The 13,895-nt window shown below is 39.9% G+C and overlaps 1 protein-coding gene across 4 annotated transcripts in view; it reads right to left on the bottom strand.

Moving 5' to 3' along the window:
• DNM3 (dynamin 3) overlaps positions 1-13,895 on the bottom strand; it is a 179,940-nt gene that overhangs the window by 16,497 nt on the left and 149,548 nt on the right. For all 4 annotated transcript variants that reach the window (XM_059821696.1, XM_059821693.1, XM_059821694.1 and 1 more), the window contains 3 exons: positions 8,530-8,694; positions 3,850-4,076; positions 2,966-3,202 (listed from right to left, as the gene is read on the bottom strand). In XM_059821696.1, coding sequence (XP_059677679.1) covers positions 2,966-3,202; positions 3,850-4,076; positions 8,530-8,694 — 629 coding nt within the window. The remainder of the gene's footprint in view (positions 1-2,965; positions 3,203-3,849; positions 4,077-8,529; positions 8,695-13,895) is intronic.

Here is a 13,895-nt window from a genome sequence, read left to right as displayed (position 1 = left end):
TGCTTAAAGCCATCTTAACAAAGCGAGCACACAGCTGCATTTTCTTTCAAAATACTACTGCAGCCTTTTAAGAGAGAGGGGGAATAATCTAAATTCTGGCAGCGGGGAATATTTCACAAATCATATATGCTTTGGCATCAAGCCCTTAAAGCCAGGGGCCTTTACTCACAGGCTTTGCTGGGAGAGATCCACCCACCTCAAGTGGGATTAATTAAAAGAGGCATGTATCATGCAAATAGTTTCTGTTTCCTTACAGAAATATTCAGAGCACATAACCCAAAACAGCTTTACAATCAGAGCAAAGCAGGGAAGAAAATTATTTCCTGCTCCCCTAACTCTTTTCCTTTCCCTGTACAGTAAGCAAGGAACAGTGAGAAAATGCCGAGAGCTCACAATTTCTGTACAATTCCTAATAAAATTGAGGAAAAAAAGGATTTTTTTAAAGGCAGGGCTTGTATCTCACTATAAGGTGGCCAATTCTCCAACCGTGTGCTCAGCCGCTCATTGGAAAAGGACAGTCCAAATCTCACCCGTGAAAACAATCTTTTTATTTTAAGCCAGAACAGGAGAAAATAGAAAGCTTATATTTCTTTGGCATGTCAGGATTTTCAGCTCCACTTGACAGTGATGGAGGCTGCAACAAAAAGCTCCTTTGGAAAGCTAAATGAACTTTAAAAATACAACTTTCTTCTCAGGAAGCTAAAGTATTTCCCTAGATACGAGAGATCCTGACACTTCAAGGAATCATTGCAGAAAATGGTGGTAGGGTAGCCAGAGCACAGAGCCCCAGTTCAAAAATAAGTCACACAGAAAGCTCAAGTTTCCACAAGAACTCTTCCTCAAAACTATTTTTTTTCCCCTTTTAATATCTCAGACCCATTTTCTGAGTCAATTTCCTATGATCCTGCGAAGGCTGTTATTAAAACCAGACCGAGCGTAGCAGAAATTCCAGGGCTCAAAAGAAAGGTTTAATAGGCACAGGAGCTGGCCACACTGTCCCCCTCAGGTGATTTCCCCTGCAGCCCCTTCCCTGGGATTTCCTCTCTTGGAGTTTAGTCAGCAGGAGAAACCTGAAGTTTCAGCAAAACGGCAAACCCTTCCTTCATTCTTAAGCATCTGAGATTTTTTTATGTCTGAGGCTTTCATAGCTCTAAAAAAGACATCTAGGATCCAGTCCAGAAGATGTGTATTACAGATACTTTTTCCACAAAAATGTCAGGCAGTCATACATTCAATTATATATCCAGCTACAGCATTTTAAAAACACTGACCTCCTTCATCAGCCACTGCTCTGCATGCCACCAGTGGCAGTCACAAATTGAGTTGTTCACGGGCTGCTTACCCAAGTGTCTTTTGTGTGCTAGAAAATTCTTTTCTGGTCTCCATCCCACCTATCAGTTTCTCCTCAAAAAGATTATCATCAGACATGCTCTTGGCAAGCCACCTCAGGAAAGCAACGTTCATGCAAAATCACAGCCAGGCAGGACAAAGGAGACATGCTCATTTGCAAGGCAAGGTGAGAGAAGCCAGGGAGCTATGGTTCTCTCCAGTAGTACAACTGACAAAACACTGGACCTCATTTCTGTATCTAGTATGTGATCTATCCTCTGATGGCATGGGGGAGACACTGGGGCCAGTGCCCCTCAGCTCAGTCCTAGGCTGTCCCACCGAGAGGACCCTGGCTGGACGTCTTCCCTTTCAGTGCAAAGTTTAGTACCCAGAAAGGCAATTCTAGGTTTCTCCTCGGTGGTTCTACTGCAAGCTACGGGATATCCACTGAAATGAAAGAGTGCATTTCATGGTTGGGCACTGATGCAACAACGCCCTTTTCATAGCAAATATATAAAAATACTTCATTCCTTTGATATACCTCATTTATTTATTCTTCGTATTATAAAGAGTAATTATATTAGAAACACTGAGCCCCAAATTTAAGTTACTGACAACTACAACAGATCTCACCTATTTAAAAGAAAGTTTTTCTCCAAAGGTTCTCTTCTGAACTGCCATTTCTAAAATTGAAAATACACACATTTTCTTTTTGTTTCTATTTAACTGTTATTTTTTTGCAAACTGTCACTAATTTTAATATAGCAGTTAATTTATTAAAAATGGAGAAACCCCTTTATTCCAACATTGCCTAATCTGCCCATGCCTCTCATAATTTAGGAAGTTACCGAAGCCCTTGGAATCAGAGGCTTTCATAGATATATATATAAAGTGATTACGTCTATTATGTCATTGTGAAAATAAATAGTAAAGACATTTTATTTATATAACTTACATAAAAAAGCAGTTAATGCCACAAAAAATTATAAAATATGCGAAGCTACTTTAAAAAGTACTGATAAATGCAAAGCCCTGGGAAGGAAAGGAAACAATGCGGTGATGAAAATCCTGTTCCTTAACGAATCATTTTGCACCATATGACCTACACTGTTAGACAACTATAGACTATTTTCAACTGGCTGTAAATTACTTGCCTTGTGGAATAAGAATTAGACTCCTATCAGTTTGTTCCACTGGTTCTATGAGGATTGTTCTTGTTCTCTCCCAGAAGACCCATTAATTCCTCTGGTGAGGACTCAGAATGGCAGAAGTGAGGAGTTGTACCCCTGCCCCTCCTCTGGTGGAGGGGTCGATGACCTCTCTCCCTGTGAACCCCTGTGTGGGTGCAACACAACCAGAACAGGGGTTCTTATTGTAAGAAAATCTGGTGTCTTCAGATTGACTGACTGGAATTTTTTTTTTCATTAAAAAACTTTCTATCTTTTCAGAAAGTCATATTTGTGCTAAAAATTGGTTCCTCAAAATGCCTTTGACTCTCTGCAGGGAATGCCCAGTTTCGCTTTGTTATTCAACTTAATTCAACAACGATGCTCGACTTTCTGACACAGTGTAGAATCTGTCTGTTATGCTAGAGGGAGAGAACCATGCCCGCCACCAGGAAGATTAGACATCTTACCTTGGGACGCTGGGAGGAGCCCGGGTCGGCCGAGAGGGAACCTGGGGAGGTCCTCCAAGGGCTTCACCACCACTCGGAAATGGAGGCAGTGGTCCTGGGCGGAACGGGACCGGGGGAGCCCCCGACTGAGGGCCTGGAGATGGGATTGCAGGAGCGGGTCCTCGGCCAGATAAAGGTCTGGTTGGGGGATTGTTTAATGTGGGCCTCCTCTGAGTTGAGGGACTTGGAGGAGGTGACCTAGTGAAATATCAGAGATTGAAGAAGTTCAGTAAGGTGAGGTTTGGGGGTTTTAAAATTTATTTATTTTATTATTTTTTCTTTTTTAATTTTTAAACAGAAATGAAACCCTTTTTTATGCCCATGACAATGTTTTTTTTCTTCGCATTTTCCCTTGCTGTCCGTGTCAAAGCATCACCTATATTTAAGTCTCACACTTACCTTTCCCACAGACAGAATGCCTTACAATAGTCAGAAATAAACATATGATTAAAGAGGTAAATCTAATAGATTTTAATATTAAGAGTTCTAATGAGGTTCTGTTAAGTGGATTTTCTAGGACATGAAGCTTGACATGCCAAAGTCTTATAACAGCTTGCAAGAAGAGGCCGTGTGGATACACAATTGGGGTGAGAGAAGTGACTGCTATTTGAAGCATCAGACAAGCTATAAATCCAGTGGATGGTCTTCAAGGCAAGTATCCTGTCTGGTGCTCCCATACACTTCCATATATGTATATGTGGGAAAATGTTCTGATTTCCCTCACAAATGTCATTAAAGACCTGAAGGAGTATCTGCCCAAAAAAGATAGGTAGGGAGGGAGCTGCTGATGCTGACAGTGTCTGCCTGTCTAAATTTAATTGCAATACAGATTTGAGGATCCTTACCTGCGGGCCTGCTGAAGCCATGAGTCATCTACAGGAGGGGGTGCAGGGGTTGAGACAGTGCTAGTGCTAATATCGCCAATGATTGCTAGGGCTTCCTTCAGTGCTTGGTACATGCGGAGCGTTTCATCTCGCCTCTGGGCCTGTTCAGCCGACTCCTCCATTAGAGTGTTTTGGTCCTCAGAAGAATACAAGTGAGCCAGGAGCTCTGCGTTGATAAATTCTTTTACCTATTTCATCAGACAAAAAAAAAACAAACCACCAAACAAATAAAAAAAAAAACCCTACTGAAAATACAATACTGAACACATACAGTGTGAGATCTACAGAACCAGGTGGTAGACATATCTAAATTTAATCTGTTTCTCCTACTACCTTAATTACATCGATTCAACTGGTCATGCAGTTTTTGTTAGGTCAGATCAGAGGTCAGATCAGGGACTAAAAAATGCTGATTTCAGACTGAGGTGACGGTGCAGCAGCCCGAGGTCCAGCTGTGGCCCAAGGAAAGGCTGGCACGTGCAGCTGGGCAGAGCAGCTGGAAAAGGATGGACTGGACCTTTCAGCAGCTGCCTGCATGCAGATGGGCTTAACGCAATTATGAAGCCACATTCTGAGACAACGATTCACATGTGAGGATGAGATGGTTTTGTGCAGTCGCTCCACAATGCACTGTGGCCTTTTTTTGGGTCTGTCTTTGAAACGTTGGACATTGTTGGAGTTAACAGTTGTCTGTGTCTCTAAGGTGATACCCATGTTTACAGTTTGTTTCAAACAGGCTTCCCAACAGCTCCCAGGAGTCAGCTGGCATTTTGGTCTAAAGGGCTGAGAGGTAAATGCCAGCCATTAGCAATACCATCAGATACTAAATTCCCCTGGGAATGGGAATTTTCAGGCTTTATAGCATCTCTGTCAGTTATTTTCTTAGCAACAATTTACCCTACTGTAGATAGTGTCTTTCATCTCCAACAACTTTGTCAGATTCTAAATATCCCATCCACACACATTTAAACTGAAGGGAGAAGTCTCCAAGTAATCTAATTTACTATACTGATTTCCTGCTACGCCTGTGCTGGTTATGGAAACCTGGGCCACATTAGGAGAGATAAAAAGCTAGAGGTACTCTGATTAAATAAGACTGCGGTAAATAGACCAACTGCTGACCTACTAAATCCTTGCACTTGAGACTTTCGCTGCTGTTCTGATCTATTTCTCATCTGGCTTTTTGCTCTATAAAGCTTTTTTGAGTTGGAGATACTAACAATAATACATTCCCAAGATTCTGATTACATAAACCTGAGCTCCATTTGCGCATGGGTTTGTGCTGGTTTAGCAACATTGATTTACATGCTGACAGTTAGACTAAGGCAATGTTTGTGTTCAGACGAGGTCAGTGAGAGCAGTCAAACTGCATGGGCATGGGACCCTTTATGGTCACCTAGCAATGAAAAGAAAGCCAGGACAGACCTTACAGGGAAACAAAACCATATTGTCTGGGCTTGACTGTCACTTCCTATTCACTTATGACAGGAGATGCACAAATTCTTAGCAAAGCCTGCAAAAATTTTCCATGAGTCTCATGCTGTTTTCCAGTAGATGGTACTGATCAAGAGCCAGAGTACACTACTTTCCTCATGATTGCCAAAAACTCCACATTAAAAACAGATATCATAGTTAAACAGCATCACATTCTACTCGATGAAATGAGTATTTTAATGGCATCACTTCAAAAAAAGAAGAAGAAGAAGTCCTAAAATTAGATTAAGGCCAGAGCTGATTGTAAAAGCATCGTTAAACCACAAATATCTGTTTGAAAAAAATCAGCCTGTGACAATTATCATGAGAGATCCCTGTCTGCCACTAGCAGGAGACTCAAGTAACTCTCTGAACTCTTCTGGAAGGGGAAGACTGCTGCATTAAGGACAGTTCTTGGATCAACCTCCTTCCTTCTGCAATCGGATGCACTGTACTAGACAGAGGAAGATCTTCCACAACAGCCACTTTCCCCAGCTTGGAAAAGGAAGGGAAAGTGACACTTACTCACACCTTTGCTCCTTTCTAGAAAACACACTCACAGGAATGGTTTAAAACATTTTCCTTCACAGACATCAGACCGGCGGTCAAAGCTGAACAATAGCAAGCATCCGAAACGCCAGTGACACAAAGCCTGCCATGCCACTCCAAAGTGGGGTAAGATGGGCTTGCAACTTCCTTCATCAGCAGACAGACTACAACATACATCACTGCCTCAAATGCAAACACAATCCGTTTCTTAACCCTAAGTTTGGTAGCAACAAGTACTTGGAGTTTTACTACTCAGCTGAGATAAATATCAGCACTACTTATGGAGTATACACTGTCTACTGTAAGACCACCCCCCTTGTATAATCTGTGATACCTAGGCACCATGAAATACAAATTCTGAAATGTGTGTTTTGTTTGTGCTTGTTTGAATTGCTAATGGTAACTCAATGCAGTTCTGTGTGGTAAATGTATTTTCTTTTAAGGCAATCAACATCCACCCTAAGGGAAGAATAAGGGATGCATTGAGAATACAACAATCTAGGCTTAGGCCTCAAAATATGCTTAAGGACAGCATCTAATTATTTTCTGTACACTGAGTTTGAATCCGATACTTCCCTTGAATTATAAGTGCTCATTTACAGGCCCACAAAGTGGAAAGGAAGTTCTAGGAGAACTTGGGAGGTTACAATTGTCAGGGAGGCAAACTCCTTGGGATTGATTTGTTTCCACAGTTTTGAAGGCAACATGATGGGGCAGCAGAAAGTACAGAATATGCTCATTAAAGGGGAGGGAGGGTGTTTTCACTTAACTCCGGGTGGATGGGTTGGACTTCTGAAGACTCCAAGGAACACACACACTACTTAACAGGACCCACCATCCATCACAGCTCCACTGCTTTCCAGGTCTTTGCACAACCTTTTGACGTGGCTCAGCAGTCTTAATTCAAGGCTTTCTTTCTCTTTTTAATAGTGCTGATTTTTTTAAAGTGATATTTTAGCTATTGCTTTTAATCTGGTATTTTACTGCCTATGCTGCGCAGAATCAAGTGTGTTAATGCTTCTAGTCTCACTCTTCACAGTCCTTTAAAAAGTGTTGATTCTTTGCCACAAATTTAAATTCTAGGATTGAGGTGTAGGTCTTAGCTCACTAGCGAGTCCAAACACAGCTATGGACTATGAGGTCAACTGAAAGGTAAATGATGTTGTAATTGTGCCGTTTCTGTGTGCCATGCATGGTCAGCCAGCGTGGTAGACTTTACCGATGTAACAGCTGATGAGATTGAAAGTACAAAATCTTAAAGTATTCTACTTCTGAGTAAAGCACACACTTCAGAGACCCTTAAACTATTCCATATGAGGAGGCGAGTGGCAGAAAATTTAATGTAAACTTTCAAAAGGAACTGCTCACTGAACTCTGCTGTTTATGAAATGAGAGCTAAAAAACAGCGCTTTCAAAAGGCACTTTCAAAAGTTGTGCTAAGTCGCTAGCTGTGATCCAGAAAGAGCAGAGGGAACATGCTCACCCTATAAAGTCTAGAGCATGGCTGATTTCAGGAAAAAAGAGGGCAATTTCATTGTTCCCATGCTCTTTTGTAAAAACTCACCCATGACTAGAGCGTTATTTGGAGCCTGACTCCCTTAAACCTAAAGAAGTTAATGGAATATCTCTCGCCCTCATGCAAAGATTCTGCTTGTATTATATATACCAGGAAATCCCATTGAAATTTCCTGTCCAACCACCTAACTCTTAAGTGCAACACAAATTCCACAGGACTAATGAAATCCATCAGATGAAGGCTAGAGGTGGCTCTGAGTCAAAATTAAACGCTACTTTCTAAACAGATTTGCCTTACGGCATATTGTATTTGTAAAAACGGATTGGTTTGACGACCTTACAAAAAAAGTATTACCCATAACTAAGAGGAGCTGTGCTCTCCATTATTAATTTACATGGCACCAGTGGTGCTAATATTAAGCTTAGTTTTCAACAAGACCATTCAGAACTCTGCGAGGAAGCAAAGGCTGAGATCCTAGTGTGGTGGAAAAACAATGATATCTCAAAGCCATTTCTTTAACGAAAGAGTCTTAGATCTAAGAAAGACACACACAATGAATCAAACAACCACATCTGCTTATCTAAACAACAGTGTCCAAGGCTTCTAGATTTATTCCTTGAAAACGGTAACCTGAAAATATAAAGAAACCCAAATAAAATAAGAACCTCTTTAAGAAGCCATGACAAAGGGCTAGAGATTGAAAATCAAGGAAGCACAACTCTGCTCTGCTGCTCCCACAGACTGCCTAGATGGAGCTCCCAACCCCTTTTTCCTGTTATATCAAAAGCAAGACAGAAAAAAAAAAAAGATCCTTGATTCACCTTTACATAATAATTTATATTCTGATTAAGACGTAAATGAATTCAATCTTCAGCATTTGGAGTAAGCACCCAAGGCAGAGTGCCAGCCTTTCAGAAGGCTGCAGAACTTCCTACTACTTCAGAAGATTGCAATATTTTGTCTAAGAGTGTGACATTTATGGGAGCGTGTTCTTCTCTTTAGTACATGCTGTTGTTGCTGCTATATTCAAGAGGTGTGTTTGTATGAGCGTAAGAGATTCGACAGACATGTTAAAATAATTTAGAACGTTGGGTGTTACTTACATTATTGATCATAAGATGCATGATTGTTTTTGGTATCAAATCTCGGATACATTTGTTGATAATAGACATGTACGAGTCCACAAGATTTCGAATTGTCTCCACCTGTCTCTCCAGCTGGGGGTCCATTGAAAAATTGTCTGCTTGGCCATTCTCATCATTTTCAGTCTACACAGAAGAAAAAAAAAAAAGTAAAGTCAAGTCTTTCAGACTGCAGTAAACTGGAAATATATTGGGAGAAAAAACCTGGACTTACACTGTAGCAATCCAGCAATCTAACTTATACAAAGAATGTCTAGAGGTTAAAATATGAAGTACTGGCCTGTTTAACATTAGCGTTTAGCATCATGAAATTAGGACCTTTAGAGGTTAATGCAATATGAAATGCAAGATCTTTTTCACAAAGTACATTATATATTTCCACACCAATTTGTGATTTTATATTAAAGAAAGTTTTCAGACAAAGATGCATGGTGGTAAATGAAACCCCAAGAAATTATCTGAGATCACTCACTGCAATAGTTATTATCAAATCTTTTACCATTCAGATTCAGCCAGCTTGACCCATGCAAGAAAGCAGCACCGTAAGTCTGGATTTTGAATTTTTACCCTCCTATGGGTAAAAAAAAAAAAACTTGTTATTTAAGGCTGACTCAGTCGTGACAAATTACGCAGTTCAGCCTCAAACTTGTTAGATGTGAATAGCACCTATATAAACAAAGGATTTATGAAGGATAACAGCAAAAGCATCATTGGTTCCAGCGCTCAAGGCTCAGCATAACATAAGCTGGATTATATATTAGAGGTCTCTTTTTCATTGGACAGGAAAAAACTTCTTTGTATGTAAACAGCTGACCTAATTAAAGAAAATATCAGGAACTTTAACTGGAAGCTAAAAGGTATGCACTTTGCTTCGGTCTGGCCTGTATAAATACAAGAAAACCTAAAAGAAGAATAGTAGCCTTTTGGTGAAAATCAAACTGCTTTCTGAGGCTCAAAGATGCCAAAAGAATGAAATTTCAATCTGGAAAGTACAAAGAACAATGTTCTTTCCCCCAACTCTGACATATAATACTTTTCTCTGAAAATGACCACCAAAGCCGTATTAGCATGAACTATAAAATCTAAACCTGTTCTGTTGGTACCTAGAAGCGTAACATGAAGAATCAGAAAGTACTTGCAAAAAGTAAATAACCCAATAACGAGAACTAGTTATATACCAGCCAAACCCCTGCCAGCACAACTCCATGTACAGTACAGCGTTTAGCTAAAATTTGCACATCACTGGTGCTTTACAGATTCCCGGAACAGTTGAAATCAGTAGCTAACCCATTAGCGAAAGACCATTAGAGTTAGATATGCAAACATGCCACCAAAAGAGGCTTCTCCCTGCATGAAATCCATTCTTGCTGGGCCAAAAAGAGATTCCTAGTTTCATCTCCTACCGCAGGGTCTGCTTCTGCTCATGCAGCACTGGCAGCTAGACCACTTCGTATTTACTCCTTGTAAACTATGGCTTGGTCAGTCCAGTCTAAATGAAATGCCAATGGTTGTGATTTATTAAGTTATAGCTTTGTTAAAATATAAGATCCAATGTACCATTTAGAAACAAACTAAGTGTTTGTAAAAGTAGTTTCAAAAGTTCAGATTATTTTTAATTACAGACAAATTACTGGAAAACCAGCTAATCTATGGACTTCAAAAAATAATTAGCAGTGCTTCCTAAAAATCTTGGGACTGTGGAGGACACTGAAAGAGCTCTTGATGAAAATAGTGTTTTCAATTCTATAACACCAGTAGACACACTACCCTATAAACCTTAATCATTTTATTAATAAACTGCATATGCCAAAAAGTCACAGCATGGAGATTGAGTATTTTCCTTAGCCTCCATGTCTGAAAAGAAACTAACTGTAATTTTCCATATGAAATACCAAATAAATGGAAATTTATACATCTATCATATATCCAGATTTTAGCCAAGTAACTGCAGACTGAAAATGCCCCCTTCCCAGTTCCCCTGCATTTGACTTCTATCCTCTTTCTTCTCTTCTTTGCTGTCTATATAAAGTACAGTTTGTCCATGGTTTGTTTTTTTTTTTTTTCTTTTCTCCCCCCTTTTTTTTTTTCACTGTTTAAATTACACATTGCAATAAGATTCTTAGCTGGCTAAGCAGCAAAGTGACAGATGTTTATCATTATCCTCATCAAGAGAATGTAAAGTAAAAATAGTAATTTGTCTCTGATCTTTAAGGCAAAGGGTAATAGACTGCAAACATTTAACCTTTTATATACAGGCTCATAGGTGATATTTACAGAAAGTGGGTAATACTTCAGGAGTCTGTCTCTTGTTTGAAACTGTAATAGAGCTGACTTCATACTGTTGATTTATTTTCTCTGAAATCAAAAAAGATCAATCTTTCATGAGCTTACAGTAATTTATTATGAAAGCTTCTGGCCATAGCATTCGTAATGATTCGATGTCTCAACTGAAGGCTTTTCATGCCAGAAACCATCTTGTTTGCATCGCATCATGCACATGGAAATCTGCTTCTAACAGGTTTCTGTGCTCTACAGTACACCTACAAGCGTTATCAGGCTTTCTTTTGTAAGCCATCTCTGCACTGCACCAACAGCAGCATCTGAGAGTAAGGTTGCTTGGTAAAGCTGGGCATGACAACAAGACAGAAGTGATGTAGACGCCCTATTCCATCCCCCTGTCATCCTTTCAAAACAGCTGGTTTTCTCACTGAGCATCACGGTGACTCTAGCTTTGGCACAAGTCACCCCTCAGCCCAAGTGCCTGCCACTCTGCATCCTAGAAAGGCTTTCACAAGTCTGTTGCAATGAATAAACCCAAACCAGAATATGTAAGAAAACCCTCACATCTCTCTGACTGCTCCTGAACAGAACGTTCATGCTGAACAGAAAAGGAGACTGAAGAAACTGGAAACAGGTTTCTGTGCCTTCTTTCCCAGCAGCCAAGGCAGACACAGTCCCCTTTCAGTGCTCCTCATCCTTGAGCCAGAACTTGCTAGTTCCAATAGCAAGTGTTAAGTGACAGCATATGAATCTGGGCTAAGTTTTCGTTCAGTTGACTCTTGCTTAATACTGCTATTAATTGTTGACAGGAATGGAATATTATTACTTCAAATGAACACAACTGCAATTACTTTAGGAACTTTTGTAAGCCTCCAACAAAGAAACTATGGAAGAGTCTACGGCGCTAAAAACGAGGTAAAGAACATGAGATTCATCTTGGAAAACTCAAATTCAGAATATCTGATGAAAATACAACAAAGCTACAGAAAAACAATAGGTGAATAAAAACATGGATGAAGAGAAGGTAATGTGGAAGCCAGGATGGTCCTTTCATTCATATACACATACACTTTGCTACAGAGATAAGGTCCTTCACTTCAATTTTCTCTGCACTTTAGAAGAATGAAAATAATATCCATTCCTTATGCTCTACAGCAGGTCTCGCCTGTCTTTCATAAGCTGCTTTGTGATCCTTGCATGGAAAGGTGCTGGTGAAACACGAAGTATGCATCATTGCTACTCTTCTACCTTTCCTGCATTTAGACACCTTCTGTACTAAGAATGTATTAAGGATTAACTGAAGTGTCATACAAGAGAAGACTAAAAACTGCATGTGAAATCCAAACCACTTAAGTTTGTGGGAATTTTACTGCTGGCTGCAGTGGGAATAGGATTTTACTGTACACATGCTTTTCTACCAGAAAAGTTACCGGTCTTCCAAACACTGTAAGCTCTCATGATTTAGCGTGCTACAAAGAGATGTAGGCATGAGGAATTATGTGCAATCAAAAAAAAAAAAAAGGAAAACAAAAGAAAAAAAAAAGAATAGTACCTCAGAATATCAGGATAATTTTCCTGATTGTGGGAATTATAAGCACGTTGAAGAATGTCCCAAGAAAAATTCAGGAAAAGTGATTCCTTTTGAAATTCACAGCACAACTGGTAACACACTGAAAACAGTCCTGAGCTGGCCACACAGAGAGTGCAATACTTCTAATTTCCATGATTTCATTACATTCAGGGCAGCTGCCAGCATATTTAAGAATGTCTTGTATAACATTCCTGCTGTCAGTTCCAAGAAGGAGCATTTGCCCAGCATTTTCATTAGGGCAGTGTATCAACCAATTTTCTGTAATCAAAAAGGCATTCTATTAAAAATGACTGAGAGGAAGCAGACTGGAAGGTGACTGGCTAAAGGGTAAAAGTCAAAGCAGCAGCAAAGTAATGCTCTGTATGCTAAGAAATAAGTCCATGGCTGCAGTGAGAAAACAAGTATTTAAAAGCTGCTTTCATATCTTTCATTTACAGATGCAAGTTCATAACAACAACCACCACCTGAAAATGAATTATTCCCTCCAGATTGTATTTGTATTTTAATTCACAGCTACTGAATATATAATCCATTTTATCTATTCCTGTCCAAGTAAGGTGTTTCTTTAATGCACTAACGCTCAGCACATTGCAGTTGCCCCAAACCCCCCTGCCTTTTCCTAAATTTTTACAACTGATTCTTGATATTCTGTCTTCATTGCAGTTTGATGCTGTATATATAATTTAGCTAACATACTCTCAGCTGTACATAGCGTGCCTTTTGCCAGAGGACTGCTGAAACCGCATGATGGCTTCACACAGTGAGGTTTTCTTACTGGAAGGAACCACAAGTAAATGACAATACATTACTTTTGTGTATTTACAACAAAGCAAGCAGCAGAATAAGAACATTTCCCGGGTAGCTTGGAAGCTGTCCTTTTCCCTCACAGAGGGTGACTTTGCCACTCTCTTCCATGCTTTCAGCATCTCCTGGCTTTGTACTGCTGTCGCCTTTACTGAGCCACCCACAGCCTGCCCCTTTCAGCTACTACGCTTTCATTAGCAGCCTTGAACTGCTCTAAGCAGAGGTTATGATCCGGCTTTCCCTTGCAAACATGATCTCTCTCACTTCATACCCACGCAGAAGAAAGATATAGCCTAGCTCAATTTGATTCAAAAGTATTAACTCTCTGGACTAGTTTAAACAATCGCCTGCTTAGATTCTTCTTTGTGGTTACAGACGCTGTATAGTACAGACTTAGCTAAAACCTTCTGCTGAATCCACATACTGCTCCCCAGATATTTACATAGCTTTAATGATCCCAAACATTCAAAACCTATGTTAGGCTCTCTCCCTGCCTTCTTCAATCAAGAAGCTGATTTGGAACTATGAGACAGAAAGGAATGATGTATTACCAGAACTCCGACACATTTGGAGTTACTTTTGTCTCATAGTTCTTAACAGGTTGACAACTAATCATGTCAAATCAATCCAATCTGCTTTTAGAGCAGGAATT

This window comes from Gavia stellata, chromosome 10, assembly GCF_030936135.1.
Source record: "Gavia stellata isolate bGavSte3 chromosome 10, bGavSte3.hap2, whole genome shotgun sequence".
Taxonomy (NCBI): Eukaryota; Metazoa; Chordata; class Aves; order Gaviiformes; family Gaviidae; genus Gavia; species Gavia stellata.
This window is presented reverse-complemented; position numbering and strand designations above follow the sequence as displayed.